Raw genomic sequence first — 22,307 nt, forward strand, 5'->3', positions numbered from 1 at the left:
CCTTGAGTGGAATCTATCAACGTTTCCTATACTGTTTTCCTGCCTACTTCCCCTTGCCCTCATGCTATCCAGCATGAACCAGCCTACATGTTGTTTTCCTCCAGCCTGCCATTACAGGAAGCTTTTATCTCTGTAGCACACGAGGACAAGTAGAAATGGCAATCTGTCCTGACCCAGAAACATATACCATGACTCACCACTGCACTTTCAACTTCCAGTGTCTCATGCCTTCTAGAAAAGTATTTCTGCCTGTATATCTCCATAACTAATTATTAGCAGAGTGCTTGCTAAATAGATTAGAAAAGGGCTGTAGCTGCAGGCTGCATTTAAGTTAATTGAGAGAGGTTTAGGCTTGTACTAGTCAATTTCTAACCCCTGTAACAGCAACATTTCAACACAGAAATCAATGTTCCTCAGAAATATTGCCAAAATACTTTTCTATGTCTGCTACTTTATTTCAAAATATTGATACCATTCCCCTGAAATGAAACGGCTTACTGAAATTCCATAGAACACATGCCATTCTGAGACTTGGGACTACACACTGAACCACAAAGGCTCACAGAGATGCTGAGACAGCCCATGGGCTTGGTTGTTAGAGGCCAGAACTGGAAATTAAGAGATTTTCAGGCTGATCCATAATCTTTCCACTACCATGCTGCATGGGATCAGGCAAGTACAGATATCCATCATCTCTTTTATTATTTATCAATTAAATGAGTACGTAGCATGAATATTCTCAGCCTGCACAAAGGAACGTTCTGAAGACTTTAGATGGTAAAATTATTTGAGGGCAGGTATTCAACTGGCAGGCTAGACAAAACAAACTAAATTTCAAAAGGTGTAAAGAAAAGAGAAGAAAGCATAGAGCTGAAAGACATTACTTGCTTAATTAAATTCCATACATGTAGCTCAGATTTCCTGCAGTGTTTATGAACAACATGTAGCAATTGAAAATAATTTATTTCTTCTTACATACATAACAAGTGAAGTACAAGTTTCCTAAAACAGCTCCTAATGTCGTGTATCCAAAGCCTTATTATGGAGTCACAGTTTCTATACCCAAGTCTTGTCTGGCTGCTTTCTATCTCGTTCTCATCCTTACATTACATTGTTACCAACAGAGTGTGAAGCCAAAAAGCCTACTGTGTTATGCCATTACTTGCTGACACAGGTAGGAAAAGTGGAATTAATTCTGAAGTTATATGAAGTCCTGTTAAATAGCATTAAATGGAGAAGAAAAGTAAATTAAACTATATAGGCATTTGGTAGGAGCTTAATAATTAATGTAAGAGCAGCAAGGATCCCATAATCAGGTATGCATAAGGTTTTAGAGGGGGAAAAAAAAAGCCTGCAATACCCAATTACCTCCAGCACTATTCCTCTAAGCATATAGCTCCAAACTTATTTGGCATTTTAATTAATATTTACTTAAGGTAGGCATTTTGGGAAAAATTATTTGCAAAATCTTTATGAAAAATCACCTTACTCATGGCTCAGTTTTCACTCATTTAGAACTTGTGTTCATTACTTTTAATGTTAGTGAGGTGAAATCCAAGTTGAAGAGCTTCCCCCTTACTCCTCCCAAAATTTGAAAGATATTTTGGCCTATAACTGTGCAGAATTTGGTTGTGAAAACAGAAGCAAACTACACTGAATTATTCAGGTTTTGCTTCTCAGTATACTTGCCCTACATGTCTGTTTTGAAACCAGTAGCACAACAGTACGACAGCTCCTTGCATTTTTGTAAGCTTTGATATCTGCACGAAGCTTGTATTAAATTTGTGTTAGACTTGTTTGTGTACAAAGAAACAATGGTGATGTACAGATAAAACGTTTCCGTTTACTTTGAACTACAGATGTTTATTTTATACAGTCAAAGGGAACAGAAGCTATCACATAGGAAGAACAAAGAGCTATGTGGCAGTATCACAGGACAGCATACATGCAGAGCTAATACCTGTAAATCAGGAAACAGTTCATGAACAACTGAAATGAAGGACTGTCAAAGAAATATTTGCAGCCTCAAAACAAGTAGATTCTGCACTGTAATGCTAGAGGAGCACTCATGGCAATGCAAACATCGATACATTCATAGGAGTTAACACAGAGTGAGTTAAGTTTCCCTCTTTCCACAATTTAACACTATATGGCTATGAAAGAAACAATTATTTTCTGTATTCATGGTGGGTAATTACTTTGGTTTAAATGAACTTTCACTTTCATCGTGTTACTCTAGATTATTTTGCATACCATGAAGAACAAATACAGGTTCTAAATGCAATAGAAGTCACTTGGCTTCAAAAAAGGTGTAGTTTGCTCAGCTGGAGAATGTTTTCATCATGCAGAAAAGACAAAAACCTGCACATGTCATTATTATCACTTTAAAAAAGTTGACACAAGATGGCATTTAGTATGAATACCAAGGTACCAGTCTGATCTGATATTATTAGATGGCCCTCTTGCCACCTTAAAAGTAACAAATGTGTCAGTTTTCTCTGTGTCTTACTATAATGATATGTGAAATGTTTTTTGTCCAAAAGCTAAGATCAGTGAAAAGCATTAATAACTTTTGATTAAATTAAAGTCTCTGCTTTAGGGGGTTCACTGTTATTATTCTGCTATCATGGGCTTGATATTTCCTGTCCCCCCATTGTAAATAACATTGATATTGTCGATACCTAAAAGCATAAACTGACGAGGTAATTTATATAAGAGGATGAGTTCAGTGGAAAAAACAGGTTTACAGTAGCTGAATCCTTTGGAGCCAAAGAGCAATGCTAAAACCAGACATATTGTGACGGCTTTGCCCTCCCCCAAATGTGCTATGAATTCTGTATGGGAAATGTCCCTTCATCTAGTCCTCATCACTGAAGAGGGCTGTGTTCTTTATAGGTTTCTACTGTTTTCCTTGCTAATGCTACTAATATTGAAAGCTAACACAGAGAACAAAGTATTGAGAACAGCAGCATGCAAGAAAATGTTTCTCTTAAATGAAATTTTTGTCTCAGTAGGTATTCTATATTGATACTAGAATGTGATCAGTTGCACTGCACTCCTTTCAGGTTTAGGTTCTTAAACGAAGCTTGATTCTTCCTTAGCAATTAGAGAAAAGCCCTGGCTTCAAGACAAGAGAATTTCACTTATATAAAAATTGTATTTACAGCTAGACCTGCACCATCTCTTACAATTATTCAGCAAAAAAACCTGTGACTGATAGTGCAGTGATCCTTACAAACTAAAGTGCAGGGCTCTTTTCACTCAAAAACATTCCATGCACTGACCACAAGGCAGTCATTAGATGTCTCTGGCACTCATATCAAGATCCACAGGCCTTGATCCATAAGTAAATTTAGTGCCTTGGTTCCACTATTTCAATCACAGCTGAGTGCCAAGCTACGTTCCTTGATCTGGGCTACAGCTGTGTTACTATTTGCTAAGTAAGGAAAGGCTAAAGACATTATTACATTATCACTAATAACAGTAATTTAGAGACTACTGCAAAGTTCTGGCCTGATCTTGTAATATTATCAGATTATCCTCTTCCACTTTAAGACTAAGTAGCAACTCTATTCCATGAGTTTCAGTATCTTCATCATTCTTACTGGCCCTAGGGCAATACAGGTCTTGAATACCATGATTACCACGTAACAGTGCACTCCTTTAAATCATTTGAGGGACAAGAAAGGAATGAATCCTTTGGTACACAAAGCAGGTATGTGGTCAGTGTGTTTTTCCAAAATCTTAGTGGTTAACGATATGGACCAAAATAGCCCAGATCTAGCAATTCATGTGCAAGAATTTGAGTTTTGTTTCACTTGCTGTAAGTGCTACTTTTAACTGCTGCAAATCACCTCAAGAGGTGCTTCTGGCTTCTATGTCAACAATCCATTCTACCTTGAGGATATATTTTCTGTTGCTGATAGAGAAACAGACGAAAACACAATTTTAATAGAAAAAATGCAACATGTACCTTTTTATTCAACACACTGGATTTTTTTGAGAATCTCCACTTTTCATCCTGCTTAATGATCTAGAGTTGTCTACTGTGTAAAGCCAAAAAACTTAGACCCTCAGGAGGATGCTAATGCATAAATGCGCACTATAAGTTAATTGGAAAGAAGAAGAGTCACTAAGTGCAAATTAAGCATAAGATAAGTAGTTCCTAACAAAGAAACAACCACAAAGCTCAAATACTCACTGAATACTAATTCTGTTTTAAATTGTATTACTGGTAATGAAATGCAATCTTTCCAGAAAATCAGCTTTTTACTACAGAAGAGTATTTTAATCATGTACCATCTCCAATTTATCTCATCTTTTAAACACTTGAGTGTATAAACCAGTAGCTGCAACATAGCAAGACATCTCAACAGCAGCTAATTTATTGTAGGACTTTGCTCAACATGAGTAATTCCCAGTTAGACTTATATTTTCGAATATCTATGGATTTTGTTACTGTCTCTTAGTCAAATCTTTCTTGAATTTACATCATAAAATGGCTCTAATGGCCTACTTGAGAACAGACTTGACTTCACTAGAATTTATGGATGTAAATTTGAGATAAAAATTACCCTTCCCAAGCCAACACCAACAGATAACACAGCAAAGCAAATACTTTTGCTCCATAGCAATAGTCAAGATCCTAATCTCCCTTGTGTCAGCAATTATCTGAGGCACTGAACAGAATGAAGTAACTTTTAAATTTCCATCCAGAAAAAAATTCTATCCCACTTTCTTTTCAGTCAATCAGTAAATTCATTTGAGCACACTATACTGAAGGGGCAGGTAAAACCTCATCTTTAAAAAAAAAAAAAAAAAAAAGAAAAAAAAAGAAAAAAAAAGAGACCAGTGAAACACAAAGTCCTTCCATTGTCTTCCACAGCCTCTGGATGAGGCCCTAAAACAGAAAAATCAGAGCACTGGAAGGGGTTGTATCCTAATTAGAATGATCTCACTGACAGCCAGATAAACCTTCATTGTTCAACAGGAATAGTATCAAGCTAAGTCTGTTCAGCAATTTCTGAGTGCTGCTACCTTGAATATTATTCAACAATCACCTCGACATCACTTAACCTACGCTACAATGCAACAGACAAACAGGAACCCAATAACCTTCTCTAAACCCTGTATTGGTGCCACTTGAAAAACTTTAAAATGTGAAGAATTGTTGCAATTACAATATTCTCTAATATTCAGAATACTCTTTTAAATCCAACCTATGTACTCCTCCAGAAAGTATTTAGACATAGATGCTGTTCAAGGAACCATACCAGGCTTTTAGAACAAATAAATGTTTTAGTTGGGAGGGGAGGGGGTGAAGGAGCTGGGGAAGAAGGGGTTTTTTTGGCTGTTCTCACAAGCACTACAACATAAAGTCCTCAGTTTTGGAGTTATCATGCAGCAAGTGAACCTGTAGCAAGAGGGTCCACTCCATGTTATTTTTATACACACAAAAATATATGCTCAAAATGAGTAATATTTCAGTAACACAGCTATTAGCTAAGGACACCTCTAGCACTGCAACATCCCTGAGGATACTAGCCAGACATTTTCTTCATAAATTAACAGCTAGTTCATGGAAAGTGAGCAGGCATGATAAATGAGCTGTAGTCTTCCAGACTGTGCTTTTTAACAGATGTATTTACACATTTCACAATCTACTGGTAGCGATGGTATGTGTAACTGCCAAATGTTAGATGAAATGTGATCAAACAGAAGTCTTCCAACAAATTCTCTTCATGTTGACTACTAAGATCAGCCTGACATGTAATTTTTCATGTTGTGTCCTCACTTAAGATTTAAACTATTGTTACTATTTGAATTATCCTTTTCTTACTCATCGATACCTAAAAAGTACATATTTAAAAAGAATTTGCAAGATGCCTTTAAATAGTTCATAAGCTTATTTAATAATTAAATTTTTAAAACCCAAATCAAGAACCTAAATCTGATCCCATTTCTGTTTTACAATGCTCTTCAAAGGGTTCTCCCTTTCAGACAATAGCAGAGGATTTTGTCTTGCCTGAGCCAGCTGCTCTTTATCACATCTGCCTTCCCTTAAGTAGTTTGATGGTGAAAATCAGCAAAAAAGATGAATGCCACTCCCATGCCATGGGCTGGTAAACTCCCAATGTGTTACTGAGTTGCTATCAGTGATGCTGTGGCCTCAGGTAGATGTTTTAGAGAAACAGGAGGAGATTCCTGGGGACGTTGTCATTCCTCTCTGTTTTGCTGCTAAGGAACAAATGGAGCCCATATCATCCAGGACCGTTTCTGTCTGCTGTACCACATGACATGGTGTGTTGGGGTACACGGGGGCAGATTTAGTGATAATATGAAGAGAAATACAGTTCCCACATTAGCATGACCTGAGGCAGCACACACCTTGCCATACAACCTGGACCAGGCACGTACAAGTCCCAGTGTCCTGCTCCAAGAACTGGAGGCTGTGGAGCACCACCACGCAACTCCAGATCCTTACCTGTGTCCATGGCAATGGTGGTGCTGGGTGCAAAATCCTGCCCATAGAGCATTCAGTATCTTCATAAAATTCAATACTATTCATGTATTAAGGCTGGTGGTTACTGTTTCCTCATGGATGCATGGTCATACCAGCTAATGTGTTCAAACACGGACAGAATTTTCTGGCAGCACCTTGAGAATAGCAACCATATAATGACAGAACCACAAGCCACATTCAGCAGAGCTCTTATAGCTCACACATCTTAAGTGATGGGGCAGGTTCAGTGCCCTTCACAAACAAATAAACCACAAATACTAATCTGGCAGTGCTACAATAATCACACTTTCTTTATATGTTCATTTCTCTTCAGACTTCCACGTTCATTTATCAGCATCTTATGAAGGTCTCAGAAACAGTGCTTTGGTCATGAGGCTTATAATTGCCCAGGCTATGATCATATTAGTTTCTTTACATGTCTTTATGGAGAGCTGAGCAATTAGAGGGGAAAAGAGAACCAAAAAAAAATATCTACACTCTGCAAATTTAGCTTACATTAAAAGTTACTTGTGATTTGGCTGTCCGCAATGCAATGTTACTACTTCCTGAAAACCTCCAGGCTTCCACAATTTCCTAGCACAAGTCATAGAAACACAGAATGGTTAGAGTTAGAAAGCACCTTAAAGATCATCTAGTTCCGACCCCCTGCATGGGCAGGGACAACCTGTTCCAGTGTCTTAATATAAGACTGAGACTAAAGCTTCTGTATTAGATCTTTTCCTCAGAGTAGATTTTAAGTTGTTTTCAATTACAGTGTCTGCATTTCACACCACACTTGTTAGCCATGGTTCATGCACTTAGGAAACAGAAACAATTTTCTAAGACTGAAAAAGCAAATTTAGTATTATTTTTTTCAACAACTTTGCACAGAGCATTTGAAACTCCAGAAGTATTTATCAGAGAAATGTGTGATGGGCTTTGGAGACAACTAGTGAACATACGAAAAAGCAGAGTATTTTAATAACATGAAAACATATTTAAATCTGATTTTGCACCTAAAAGTCCATATATTTCAGAAACCTCTAAATGGGGAAAGAAATTTTGCTCCTACCTCTTCCAAAGCCCATAACGAATCAACCACAGGCTTGATCTTCTTATTGTTATACAGATTTAGGAGTTTGTCCATCACACTCTTGACCAGACCACCTCGATTCTGTTTGAATAGTAGATTCAATAGGGAAAATCCAGCAATGACTTTGTTCTCCTCATACAGCTTGATAGGATTTACTTTCTCAACTTGCCACCACTGGAAAGGAAACAACAACAGCAGGGTTAGAAAAACATTTTTCAAGAAATGTTCACAAGAGAACTGCCTGGGCAGGTGTCATGCACAACTCATCTGGCAGATCTGAATTAACAGCCAAGAGGAGCAATAAGTATTTTATTTAAGGAGGAGGCAAAAAAAGTATGCATCTGACTGACATACAGAAATAAAACAGACCTGTGTTGCATGAGATTAGGGTGTTCAAAGAATGGTGAAGAGATCTGGTTTTAGGATGTGGGTCTAGAAAAGTAAGGAATTTGGACCTCCCTTCTTACAACTCTTTTTTTTTTTTTAATCATTTCAAGAGAGTCATGCAAGCTTCTCTAATATTCACAAGCAACTCCTGCACTGCTTATCAGCTTCCATTTACTTTTTTTGCCTATTATTATGTTTGTGATACTTGACCAAGCCTTGTACTATCTCATTTAACCCAAGAACATCCTTGAGACTGAGATCCCACTTCCTAGCAAGCTTTATTTGAATGGGTCAATTTGCATAGTAAAGATTATCTTTAGTTCACAGACACATGACAACAACAAAGACTGTGCCACTACAATCATTAAGACAATGTAGGAGGCAAAGAATAGCTTCCTGCTACAGTATTTGATTTATCTTGTTTTCAGCTACATAGAGACTTTTGAAGGTAATTTCTCCTGGGAAGAGGTTTCTGCTGGAAGCTGAAAATGAGCTCTTGGCAGAAAATCATATGACAGATCTTAAAGACTTCTCTTTTTCTTTTCTGAAGCAATCACTTGCACTCCTGGTTAGCTTATTTCTCACTTGCAGCTTATTTGATATATTTGTCTCTTCTTTGTTCTCTGGGATTTCTGAGCAGGTTTTTGTTGGTGTAGTACACTGAAGAAAAAAAAAGGTAACATTTCCATTTTGGATTTGCTGACATCAGCAATTAGGGAACAAAGGCAACAGCATCATCTCTTTGATGACACTTGAAACGAACTTAGAGAACTGAAAATGCCTTTCTGCATGGACTAACTTCTGAAAAGCTGGAAACGACTGGACACAAGCCCCATCTTAAGAAACACATCTCCTTTAATTCACTGCACTGTCCTGACAGTGTTTTCAGATATGAGGAACATACAGGGTCCTGTTATGCATATCCATGGACATGATATTTTCCCATAAGTAAATAAATAATGCGGCCTAACTTCAAGCTTAGCTGTATAAGAGATACATGTCTGACAGCTAGCAATTGCACACAGATCCAACTCCTGTCACAGTGGAAGAAAACACATCAGATCACACTGTGGTCAGAAAAACACTCTCTTTGGCAATATCAGAAGTAACAACTTATTAAAGATAAAGGAGAATGATAAAGATGAAAATGCTGCAGAAAAGACAGAAGTTAGAGGAAAGAGCAGATTCACAGCACTGGGACACTTACTGATTTTGCAAAACTGAAGAAGCTTTTTGTCTCCCCAGTAACCATGTTAGATGAGCCTGTAAAATATGAGCACATTCACACACAGCTTAGTACACGCTGACAAGCAGGCCATTTATTATATGTAAAAGCATTTCCATGATTCATGTTTAAGAAAAAAATTAATTTCCCCAGGTTTAAAAGATTAGTAGACATCCTTATACTTTGGAAATACTTAACAAAGGTGACCAAGTCCTACAAGTTTATAGGTATTCTGAGATGACAAATACAATCTATCAAATCTCCCTAAACCAGGAACAGGTTAAGTGCTGGTGGACATCTCAACACCAAAAGTCTTCTATAGCTCTCTCCTCTGCAGTAAAATGTCATGTGTCTCTGACACACTATTATTTAGTAGTGCTCATGACACAGGTGTTATTTCCTCTGCAAAGATACATTCATCTGACCCCTACATGTGTGAACATCGATGCATTGTATACTACAAACTTTTAACAAGTGCAATGAGAACTCACTGGCAGGGACTTCATTACAAACAGATGATCAGGGTGGCTTGTACAGTTCAAGACAATATCCCTGTGCCAATGCATTCATTATTGCCACCCTGCCAGCTAGATGAAAGCCCAAAGAAGCAGGCATGCTTATCCCTGATGCCACTACACCTTCCACTGTGATACAGATATATTCTTCATTTCAGAAGTTTAGCAGTCCTTCCAGCTGTCCTACAGAAGCTTGGACTCCTTTATCAACACACATGGCAACCTGGCAGAATTGCAGGAAAGACGTTTGCTTGGTATGTGGTGGAACAGTCCATTCCAATGAACAGAAATTTGTGAACAGAAGTCTGGGTTTGAATTCCTCAGAGACGTGTCAATTAAAAACCATAGCATTCTTCCTGAAATCTTCCTCCAAGCTTCCCTCCCACAAGAACCATATTACAGTTTCCTTGGCCACACTGTGATTCCTATGGTGTGTAGAATGAGAGATCGAAGCTTTCTCCTACACTTCTCCTGTGTCATCCAAAGATATTTAAAATCTGAGATATATGTTCAGTTTCACTTTTGCATTTATTTATTTTTCAGGGGTTTTTTTACTAGTTTCTTTTGTACTGCCTGTTGTTTCTCAACAATTTAGTCTGTGCTCAGCTTCACCAAATCCTTGATTGGAAATGGTTGAACTAAGGAAGCATAGCATGGCAGTCTCCAGTTCTGGAAGGAGCAGCATGGGTGATTTTAAGAGCTTTTTAAGCTTTGCAAAGCTTTAGTTTTGAAATATGTACCTGGCTTTTCCCACTCACCGTATAAAATGTAAGTCCCAAGTGGTTTGAGAAGACTGAGGCCCTTCCCAGTGTTTTCTCCACAAAGACAGTCCAAAACAATATCTACTCCATCTGTTGAGATTCTGAAAAGCAAGACAGAAATCTCACTTTGCAGTAAGATCAACAAGACTGGTCAGCCAGCAAGACATAAGCTGATAGTTAACGTAATATTAGCATTTTCCAGATACTTCAGAAAGGACTGTAAGGCTGAAACTTTGAATATGTGAAAACTTTCTCTTCATCAAAGGACAATTCAAAGTCATTCAGTGCTGGAACATCAGTTTGTTGAGCCTTTCAGGCTTAGAAGAGTGGGAAACCATCTTGTTCCCCTAGAAATTAAATTTGTCTTTTTTGCATTCTCAGAATTATCACCTGTACTTTTTTTTCTACTTTCTCAAATCAAAATGAAAATGCAAAATGAAAAATGAAATGAAAATGAAAATCAAAATGAAAAGGTCTCATTTTGATTTCAATAGTTATGGTCTGTTACACAGAGTCAGGGGTGCTTCTCAGGGAATTGTCCTGATGAAGGGCAGAAGCAGTCAACGTTATCTGCAATCATAAAGTTACCAGAAGTTAAAGAGGCTTTACTCCTTTTTTTAAGCATTGATTTCTGCTCCCACACCACATACCCCTCTAGATCAGATCTTCTGTCCCTGCCAAGAGTTAGGATGAAGGTTGGTGTTGAAATCTGATTAATGTTTCCAGATGTTCTTTCCTGCTGAATCAAAGTTTGTAAAGCGGGGATTGCTAGAATTCAGTCTTTTGAGAGGCAGCAAAACATCAGGTACGTTTACTTCCCTGAGAGAAAGGCTATCAAAGTGCTGAAGAAATGTGCTGCAATTCTTCTGAGCTATAACAAAATGGTAGGGGTGTCATCTGCTGGACAAGTCCTATATCTTTTGGTGAAACTTCCCATACGGAAAAATCTTCCTTTGATATCAAACATCCTTTGTGATTGATCATTTCAATTGTTCTCTTAAGCACTCTTGGGAGTGCTCCAGAAGCAGTAGCAAGACACCCTGCTTTCTCCTTCCAGACCAGTCTGGATTGCTAACAGCTCAGACAAAAGCTCTGCTATATACTGAAGGCCTTCTGTGAGGGCTACTAACAGAACTTCCAAGACTTCACATGTCACCCTGAGGAACACTAACAGGAAGTCTGTCATCTGTACTACCTTGAGGTGTCCCTTTGAGAAGTTTCTTGCTTTATACCCCGCTTCATAATCTAGTATTTTGACAGATTCAAGATGAAGGGAGAACACTGTTCTTATTCATCTGACAAGTAAAATCAAAAAGATGTTTTTACTAAGATTTTCTTATCAGCTCTGAAGCTTTTTCACCTGCATCAACATCAGTATCTAAAAACAGTTAGAAAAATTGGAAAACAAAGTATTTGAAATAATTTAAATAGAAACGCACATGATGACTTCAAAAGGCAACAGGATGATTCTAATCTAAAAGCAAACAAACAAAATCTAAGGATCTGAAATTAAAACATACGTCATGTGCACCAATAGAAATCCCTGGCAGAGGATAAAAACCCAAGCAGATAGAAACATCAGAGAACTCCAAAACCTGGAACGCTAACAGATCCACTAACAATATCTTACTTGGTGCATTAGTGTGCTACTGCATATGCAGATAATTGGAAAGTACATCCTTCTGTTAAGACCTTTATTCTTTTTCACTTAATTTACTTGGCTTACAACAGATGTCCAAGTATGAACATGGACTAACAAAGCTTATGTTGTGTATACAAAATAGGGAGATACTTGCTTTATTGTCCCCTGTAGTGGACAGATGGAATATCTGGAATAAATGACAGTTTTCAAATTCACAAATGTAATCTCTTTCCACAAATATGATCAGCCTGGTGTCTGTCATAGTATTTTACCAGATATGATACAACCCTTATTCAGGAAAACAAGAGATTACCTTTTAACTTCTTGAACATAGTCTGCATTTCTGTCAAACAGGTGAGTTACTGAGTCTTTGATTGCTTCATGTTTGAAAGATGAAGCTGTTCCAAAAACAGTAACATTTGGAATAGTTGAACAGAGCTGAGCAACAGCTTGACCCTGCAAACATATTATTATGTTAGTTCACTGACACAGAAATTGGTTGACAGATGTTCCAACTGCAAATTCACTCATGACACAGCAAAATCCAAGACCAAACAAGTGCAAGGACTTTCCAAACTAAGTTCTTGTCAGTGCAATGCAGCTCAGCCACAGAAAAAAAATGTATTTAAAATCAAAAGGATATTCTGAAGACAAAGCAACTGCAGGAAAGAAGTAATTTAATGTTTCAAAAATTGTGTTGGAATAGAGCTCTTGATCTTTTAACAAAAGCAGTGCAATTTAAGGGAAACAGCATCACCAGGACCACCAAAATTGATTACTCAAAGAGTTCTGGGAAATATGTCACGTTTGCTACTTGCATTCTAGTGCATTTCTCCCAGAGCTCTTGAGTAACCTCAGCAGTCCCCTTCACACTTCACACCCCAGAACAGTGTGTGTTGACTGCTTCCATATGTGATTCCAATCCTTTCTGCTCACAGGGAAGGCCTTGCAGCACCTGTTACCAAAACAGAATTTCTGGCAGATAATTAAAATGTATGTAGCTCCTCTGGTACTCAGATACAGTTTTTATGCTTCAAGTTTTTGCAGTCCTAATGCAGAAGGTGCAGTGTACTCAGGCCCAGGACAACATGTGGACTACCATTTTCAAGCAATCCCATTTTCAATGGGAGAAAAAGACAACATAAAAATACTGCATCCGAAAGCACATCTGGTTTACCTCTTTATCAATAACTACCACTGATTACTCAAAATGTAGGAATAGCCTTGAGTAACACTACCATCAAAGGGGATAAAATGCCCTAGATGGTTTGTAGGATTCTCCTAGTGTATATTGCTCCCCAGCCTGGGCAGGAATCAAGCAGAGTCAATCAGATGCTATGTCAGTGTTTAGGCAGGACCTGGGGTGTTAGAGAAACCGTGCATTGAAATGTCTTTGACTTTCCAGCTTCAGACCTCAGAAGGCTTTAACTTCTAAGTTTTAACCTCTAATTTCATGAGGCTTAGAGAAGAAGGGAAGCACTGCATAAATGCTGAGCCATCTAGATTTCACAAAGATCTTAACAGGTCATCTTTTTACAACCCTGGGTTCTTACTCTTAACACACTAACAGATGGAAGACAGGCTTTTGGCAGCCACATCCTGCCTCTTGTAACCACACTATTCCACTGGAGCTATCATGGTTACATGGATTTGCCCAGAAGCAAGAAATGACACTGTCATTCTAAAAAACAATGTCTAAAAATGAAGCAGATTCTTACTTATATTTACAGCCAAAGGTTTTAATTTGTAAACTGTACGCATGACCAGTAAAATCATCCAGTGATAAACACACTTCTGTTCATTCCAACCAGAAATCCTGATTATTAGTATGTAAATACCAGTAATCAGTGCTTGGGTTTTATTTACAGTAGAATAATTAGATAACCCTGCATACCCTTGGGGTCTCAGCATCCTCACATATATTGCTGAATGTAATTACTAGTGACAATCCTGTGAGCTGAATATTGCCAGAGAGGACAATATTATTGTTATTTATATATGGTGGCACCCAGGAGTTTCAGATTGGTTTCCTATTAGACAGTAAACAGCTACAGAGCAAGGCACAGTTTATGTGATCCTTGGGACAAGTACCAATAGACAAAGAACAGAGCAGGAGAAGGGATGCATTCTCATTCTCACTTTACAGATGAGAAATGGAATATCACAGCAAATTGGATGACAGGTCCTACAGCTCAGAGAAGCTTATAGCTGGACCCAGGTATCAATGCTGATTCATAGCTTGGTAATTCAATACCAAACATAAATGACCTTTTCTTTTTAAAATCATCTACCATTTTCCTGGGTTGAAATCCCTAATCTCTTAGAAATCCTAGGAAAATCCTTCCTGAGGGGCCTCATCTCACAAGATCTAATGTCTTCTGGGAGCAGAAAAGGTTCCACTCTTCTCATACTACTTTTCTCTATTACCATCTCATCCTGAAGCACAGGTTTTAGCCTCCACAAATATTGTAACATAAAATTAAAAGAAAAAATAATCTGGATTTTGTATCTCTTCTTTTCTTAGTAATTTTCACTAGTGAACCTCTTTTCTCACTTTCTGCGTGTCCCAGAAAACCATCACCCACAGGGATTTAGATAAGTCAGTATTTTATAATCTATGCTAGCTGAGTGAAATTCTGACATCATTGATCTATTCTCTAAGTAGTTTTTTTGCATTTTCAGTCTAACTTGGGAAGATGAGGGATGAGTATATCCTGAATGAAAAACAATGGATGTTTAGAAGGTCAAATATTAGAGTAGAAAACATGTTGATTTTTATCCGGCAGAAGATGATTTAACGTTTAACAAACTGACAGTCAGATGAATAGGAGAAATGCACAAAAATCTCAGATGTTCATAACCTATTTTCCTCCTGACTCAAACCTGTTAGTACACCCCTCACTCTCCCCACAGAGATAAGATTATCTAAAATCCCAGATCAGAATACTTTCCAGCTTTCTGTAGATATTTAAAGGCTAAAACTGACTCATATGACCAGTACTTTTATAATTGGATGAATAACATCACTGAAGTACTTTGAGGCAACTCCACAAAACATTCTTCTAGAGCCTTCTCTTAATTTAACATGATCTCTTACTTATTTTTGTGCACAGTATTCTTAGTATTAGTATTTCAGAAATCTTGGAATAAAGGTTGATATAGGATCTTTCATGCTTTCCACACCCAAACAAGAGAACTGAACTCAACCTATGAACCCAAACATTTCACTAATTTTTGTGGAATTTGATTAAGCTGCAAAACAGCACTGTGGCTATGCAAGTCACTCTTAAGTCTCTTTTCTAATCCCCCAAGTCATCTGGCTACCTCTGGATTAGTAGCTAGTGTTTAGAGTGCTATACATTTTAATTGCAAGTATGTGAGGCCCCGGTGTTTGGAATGTTCATAGTTCACAAATGAAGTAAGCACAAAGGGTTTCTGTGAAGGGGCAGGTGAGGTATCCACGCTGGCTCCTTTCCCACTGCACACTCTCACCCTTTTATTCTGCCTCCTTCTGCCTGGACAAAACCAGATCACAATCTCCCGAGGAGAAGGATGTGGGGGTGGTAGTAGATGAGAAGCTCGACATGAGCCGCCAGTGTGCGCTGGAGCCCAGAGAGCAACTGCATCCTGGGCTGCATCAAAAGAAGTGTGGCCAGCAAGGCCAGGAAGAGGATTCTGCCCCTCTACTCTGCTCTGGTCAGACCTCACCTGGAATACTGTGTACAGTTCTGCTGTCCTCAGCACAGGAAAGACATGGAGCTGTTGGAGAAGGTCCAAAGAAGGGCCACGAAGATGATCAATGGGCTGAAGCACCTCGGTTATAAAGACAGGCTGAGAGAGTTGTGGCTGTTCAGCCTGGAGAAGAAAAGGCTCTGGAGAGACCTTATAGCACCTTCCAGTGCCTGAAGGGGCTACAGGAAAGCCAGGGAGGGGCTTTTTACCATAGGGGGTAGTGATAGGACAAGGGGTAATGATTTTAAACTGAATGAGGGGAGATTTAAGTTAGACATCCGGAAGAAATTTTTCACCATGGGGATATAGTAAGGTGCTGGAACAGGTTGCCCAGGGAAGTTGTGGAAGCCCTCTCCCCAGAGGGAAGGAATTAATAAAATGGATTAGAACATTCTGTGGAAATGAAGCATGTCTCCTAATACTGGATTTCACATAGCAGTCCTGTGTCTTTAGCTCCAAAGTCTGTTTGATGGGTCCCTTTTTCAAGGCATCCTGTCAATTTTTAAAAACAATGTGTTGAACCTAATCAACGTATAGGATTATTACAGAATTTATTACAAGTGGTTATGCTTATAGCAGTTTTAGATCCAGTAAAAGATTTATATTCTTTACGTTCCCTTGTTTTAAAACACAACTTTAAACCTGTAGGATTGGAAACATCTCATACCAAGATCATCACATAAAAACAGAAAGTTAGATTTTTAGCAAGTAAAAGTGGAACAGCCTGCTCTCTGCATTTAAACAATTTGCAAGTTAAAAAAAAAAAATAAAAAAAATTGACATTTAAATGTCAATATAGAAAGCACAAGAGAAGAAAACTTATTCTAATTAGCTTATTAATACTTATCAGTTTTGCTGGATGAAATATGAATAATGGGTACAAGTCAGTGGATTTCTGAAAGGGCCTGACCTATTGGCATATGCTAGACCTGAGTGTGATGTGCATGCTGAATTCCAGCAGTTATAGATCAGTATACTTTCAGAAAATCATCTTTTTATGCTATTATGTAAGCTGAGCCCAGATTTATAGGAGAGAACAAATGGTCTAAAAGATACCACCCTGTAAAACTGCATCTATTAGAACCAATAGCATCAGTAAGAAATTACCTTTTCTGTGATATATTTGCAGCCCAGAGGTGCTACAGCATTTAAAAAAAAAAAAAAACAACCACAACAACCAAAATCAGACTTAATCTTGCACAAGAAACCTGTCTGGAACTGAACGTGAGGAGAATCCATATTTCCAAAGTGCTTTGATGCCACATAACTGTATCTGAAGGTGGTACACAACACAAACATAGGAATAAAACTGAAAGAGAAGACATCTACTAATCTCCTGGCACCAAGGAAAACTCCTCTGGCGTGAGAAGTCATATACACAACACTCCATCTCCTAAAGGTGTCATTTTTCCAAATGTAGCAGGGGAAATTGGAAACCAAGCACTAAGGTGAACATTGCAGAGTGGACAAACTAAAATGCAATTCTTGAGCAACTAGAAGGCAGCACCTACTACACTCAGTGCACCACAAATAAGTTTTGGGAGTACAGGGAAAGGAAGAAAAACACACCATGAGATAATTATCTCTTTTACCCTCAAAACATCTTATTTTCTGCAACAGCTACCAGGGTGGGTTTTTTCCTACCCCCTTGCAAAATCATGCAGCTGAGGTGCATCCAAAAATGAGGGCTGAATCTCTATTTGGTTTAAATCCACTTCACTTCAGTGGAGCTGCAGCAACAGACCCCAGCCACGATCCTCACCTGGAGAATACCAGCTCCATCTGGAAAAGCAGAGCAGCCAAGGAAGTGTTAAGCACTGCCCATGTGTGACATGACACAGCAGGGGTTTCAGGGAAAGGACAAGTCCTCTGGGAAGTGCCAGGCTTCCAGAGGCAAAAAGAAAGGCCTTCAGAGGCTGCAGCCTGCTTTGGTCAGGAAAAGTGCTGTTTGTGTATGACTGCCCAGGCTTTTATGTTTGACTAACAGATTAGCTCGGAAGCAGTGTCTGGAAACAGACTGAGGCACGGGGACTCTCCCAAGCTGCTGAGGGAGCACATCCCTTGCTTCAGAGATGTTCAGCAGCACAGGGCAGCTCAGCCTCGAGATCCCCTGTCCCGATTTAACTGAGACAGCTTGGGTACTTCAAACAGCCTACACTTCGTTACACAGATCTCTGTGTGAGCTGATTTATTCCCTTCCTTGGCTGCTGGAAATGAAATACGAGGAAAGCACTTGGGGTGTATTCATCAAGTGCAGAACAACTACGATCTGCTAATAGGAAAATGGTAAAGATTTCAGCGAAGTAGTAAATATTGTCTAGCATGCTGGCCAGGATCATCAGAAGACCAGAGTAAATTCTAATTATTCACATTCAATAAGGACTGACTTAAACACAGGAGTGCTATTTAATGTGCTCCTACCTGCTAAGTACAGATAGACCTAAATTCAGTCTACCCATACAATGTTTGAAAGGATCAAGGATACTGTGAAAGCTACTTTAAAAGGCTCTGGCTTTCATACCAGCTTACTGCTGCTTTCCTGCCAGCCAGCTCAGAGTCCAGGAAATATGTATGTATCTACCTGGATCAGTGTCTGTAGGATGGATGACCAAACAAAACAGACATCTGACCTCACCAAAAAGGGGCGTGAACTAGCAAACCTGCTTTCAGCCTGAAAAATACAGGCTAAGGAGAGATTTTATTCGGAGCTTGTTCTAGCCATAAACACACATCCATCCTACCAAAACGCTCTGAAAGAAATGCCTCGAGAGGAAAGAACAACTAATTTTAATTAATGGACAACATCAGCTGGAAATTGAGAAAGGTTTCTCACCAAGAGACAAAGCAGAGAGAATTTGAAATGATAAACACACAGTTGTTTGTTTTTTAAAAAGTTTTATAATTCTCTTGAGAGGGTTCCTGTATGCTGCCTGCAATAGTGGGTGACTAGATTTACTAAGGAGTGCCATTTCTTTGTCAGATAAAATATCACCACTTCAGCGATTCAGTTTGGAACACATCCTCAAATATTTGCAATTTATGCAGAAGAAGCACAATAAAAAAGAGGGCTCCTGCCAAGCAGTAACCAATCCTGCCAGGATGACCTAAATCTGTTGCCAAGTCAGATTTACCCTTCAAATTCAAACATGAGAGCTGCATCTGTAACTTGCTCTGCTTGCACTTCCTCTGGTGCTGAGCCTAAAAGGGAAGGTTAGATCATAGCTTCAGGATAGCAACTGATGCTCCCACATGGAAGGCAGCTTAATTTTAGCATCTGTAAGACTGAAATGCTAAAGAATTAGCTAATAATTCTGTCTTGTGTCTGAAGGGTTAAGTGATGAAATTGAAGAGTTTACACAATCTTGGTAAGTGACCAAAGCTCTGTGCTCTAGATATTCATAATAGGAAGTACATAAAGAGCAAACAAATAAGCAAATAGACATAATGGCTGCCTCTCACAAATCTAGAATCCCTGAAATCATTCATTTTCCAGGTAGATACCACAGAGATATAGACTGGGTTTATTGAAGCTAGAAGAGAAAAGCCTAAGGTTTTTTGCTTTGGTTTTGTTGGGGTTTTTTATTATTTTTTTAAATACAACAGTCCTGTATCTGTACTAATTAACCAATGTGGGATACAGTTTACAAGTTCACATTAGTAATTTTGGGAGCAACTTCATAATCTCATACAAGCCTCTGCTGTGACTTGCACTGAATGCACTGACTTAACCAGTCTTTATTTTAAAGAAGTAATTGTTCATACAGCAGATCAGTCCCAGCAGGGTACATGCTACTGCTCAGTTTTCTCAGTGTATTTTCTTCACTTTTCTTCATTTGAAAAAAAACATGGGAGTACATTTGTGAAGGGACCTACTCTAGCATTGTCTTACAGTAATTTCAAACAGTAATTACAGCATTTTACAGTTAAGACAGGCCAATATATGTCCTACAGTAAGTCATGTGTTCTTGCAAACTCATATTTCTGAGCATAATTTCGATGTATGGATAACGGGAAGTTTTTGAAATTCAGTGTTAGCTGACTTTCTCCTTATTTTAGCAACCAGTTCAGAAGTACACCTAAGTATTTCCACAGCTTTAAGCATTTAAATTCCATTTATATTACACATTTATATCATTTGTTAATTATCTATATGCCCTGCTACTTAATATAACAGTTTAAGCAGAAGTGTTAAGTGTCTTGCCAAGCAGCAGCCTGAAAAAGAGTGTATGACAACCCTTGCTCTGGTTAGATCTTGGTCAGTAGCAGCTCAAGCAATGATAGCAGGATGCTTTGCAAGGTATCAGTTCTCCTTCAAGTCTGACTGAATCAAGCAATGCAACTGTGAACCTGTACCATGTTCTCCTAGAAGGCCCCTATAATTTCTCTAGCCTACTTCACTGTCCAGGTTGAGAGCTGAGAGCCAGTCTCTGTCAAGCATCTCTATCTGGAGAGAGAGACTCCAACTTGGCTGTTCTTCCTGTATCTCTGGTCTTTCCCTTGGAAACTCTAATTGCTTAGCAGGTGATGGATCTAGTTTCTCCTTGTTCTCCTGGCAGCCAACCAGGACTCCTTACAGGAACAGTCCAGCACAGACGCTGGGCACTAGTGAAGAAGACTATGTGAGAGTTGGTAGAGCATTAATAGTGCTTCAGGAAGAGGCGGAAGAAATAGCAGAAGACAGTGAGGTTAGAAAGAGGAAAAGAGAAAGAAAGAAAGAAATTTAACAAGGACACTTATCTTAATTGGAAGTTCATTTTCTCTAGATACATGCATATGTGCAGGGATTGCTTGTGGGTGTTTTGCTAATTCTGTATGCTCAGCCTGGGTATGTATGCTGTCAGCTGGGCAAATGGCCCTCCAGCTAAAGCTGAGCCTTTGATTCCTGTAGAATATACACTCTCCCTGGATGTGTGGCATCATGTTGCTTTAGCAGTCCTAAATTCCACATGAAAAGATTTCATATTAAAGAATAATAAAGTCAGCCATAACGCTGGAGGTTGTACTGTGCCAAAGCATAATACGATTATAAATTCCATTCATTTAAAGAAGTATTCCAAGAGGACCATTTACTGCAAGTAGGATTATCGTTAGCTAAAAATACTTGGTACAGTGAACTCATGAATTTATTCCTTTGATTACAGCCTTCTTTTAAATGAAAACCTGAGAGAAGGTCTAAGGGCACAGAACTAGGGATAAGGTTTTTTGGGCTGCCGACCAGTCCTCAGTAGACAACAGAATAGTAGTTTAGCATAAATAGGCATAACAGGAAAACAGAACAGGTACTCTAATATGAAAGGCTGTTCTCAGCTCATAAAATCTGTCTTATGGAAAATGATGGCATAATTTCAAATGTAAACAAACTCCCCTGTCAGCATCTTATATTTTGCACAAGCTTAGAGATTGTCCAATGGTTTCTGGTTCATTTCAGAAATCGAGATGCAGACTGCTTCAGTCACTTGGTGACAGGAAGGTAAAAAATGTTCCAACTTACCACTCCACCTCCTGCTGAGTGAACCAGCACAGACATGCCTTCTCTTAGGTTAGCAACTTCAAAGAGCATCATGTAGGCAGTTACAAAGTTCATGGGAAATGCAGCAGCTTCAGAAAAACTCATGTCATCTGGGATCTTGTAGACAAATTCTACTGGGGTACACACTACTTCAGCCCACGCATTGTAGCTTACAAAAGCCATGACTCTGTCTCCAATCTACAAAAAAGGGAAGAAAACAGCATTGAGGATATGGCTGCAATTGAGATTCTAGAGAGCAACTTGTAAAACCTGCAGCTCTTCTGTTGAAGCTGTGTGTCATGGACTGTGAAGATAACAGTGTTCCACATCTTTGGCAAAATAGTGCTTTAACTGCCCAGCTTTGGGCTTCTGACATTTTTAAATTGTATTTATTTAAAAAGCTGGATTTAACAAAAAGCCACCTCTTCTTTTTTGCTACACTGCTTCTCCAATGAAGCAGTCTTACATGACCACTAATACAGACCATCTTTTGCTAGCAGAGCTCCTAAATAACAAGTGGGCCTGTAAGCAATGAAAACAGCATTCTTACTAGTAACGAGGAAATTTGCTCACAGGAAAAATGTATCAGTGAGATGCACAGAATAAACAAAACTACACCTAAGATATTTTTCACTTTGCTTTCTCAGTCTTTACAATAATTTAGAGCTCCTTTTCCTCTCTGTGGACTGAGAACAGGAGGCCTTGTACTCTGGTGTACATAGACCATTAAAGAGTTTGGAAAGCTCTCATTTAGAAGATAACACTATCTGTATCCACTCTCTATTTTTGTTATCTTAATAACTGTTTCTACTAATAAATTTCCATGATTGTCATCTCTACAACCATGCATTGGAGCAAAAGCTGATCCTGCACCTTCAAATAAGACACCTTAAACACCAAAAATACACCTCTGGATTCTGAGGCACTATTAAGCCTACAAA

At 38.7% G+C, this 22,307-nt stretch overlaps 1 protein-coding gene across 1 annotated transcript in view; it reads right to left on the reverse strand.

Moving 5' to 3' along the window:
- VAT1L (vesicle amine transport 1 like) overlaps positions 1–22,307 on the reverse strand; it is a 51,313-nt gene that overhangs the window by 18,242 nt on the left and 10,764 nt on the right. Inside the window, exons 3-7 of the mRNA XM_051629593.1 lie at positions 21,349–21,564; positions 12,439–12,581; positions 10,481–10,584; positions 9,190–9,245; positions 7,575–7,769 (exon numbers count right to left, since the gene is read on the reverse strand). Coding sequence (XP_051485553.1) covers positions 7,575–7,769; positions 9,190–9,245; positions 10,481–10,584; positions 12,439–12,581; positions 21,349–21,564 — 714 coding nt within the window. The remainder of the gene's footprint in view (positions 1–7,574; positions 7,770–9,189; positions 9,246–10,480; positions 10,585–12,438; positions 12,582–21,348; positions 21,565–22,307) is intronic.

The sequence above is a fragment of the Apus apus genome, chromosome 11, assembly GCF_020740795.1.
Source record: "Apus apus isolate bApuApu2 chromosome 11, bApuApu2.pri.cur, whole genome shotgun sequence".
In the NCBI taxonomy this organism is placed as follows: Eukaryota; Metazoa; Chordata; class Aves; order Apodiformes; family Apodidae; genus Apus; species Apus apus.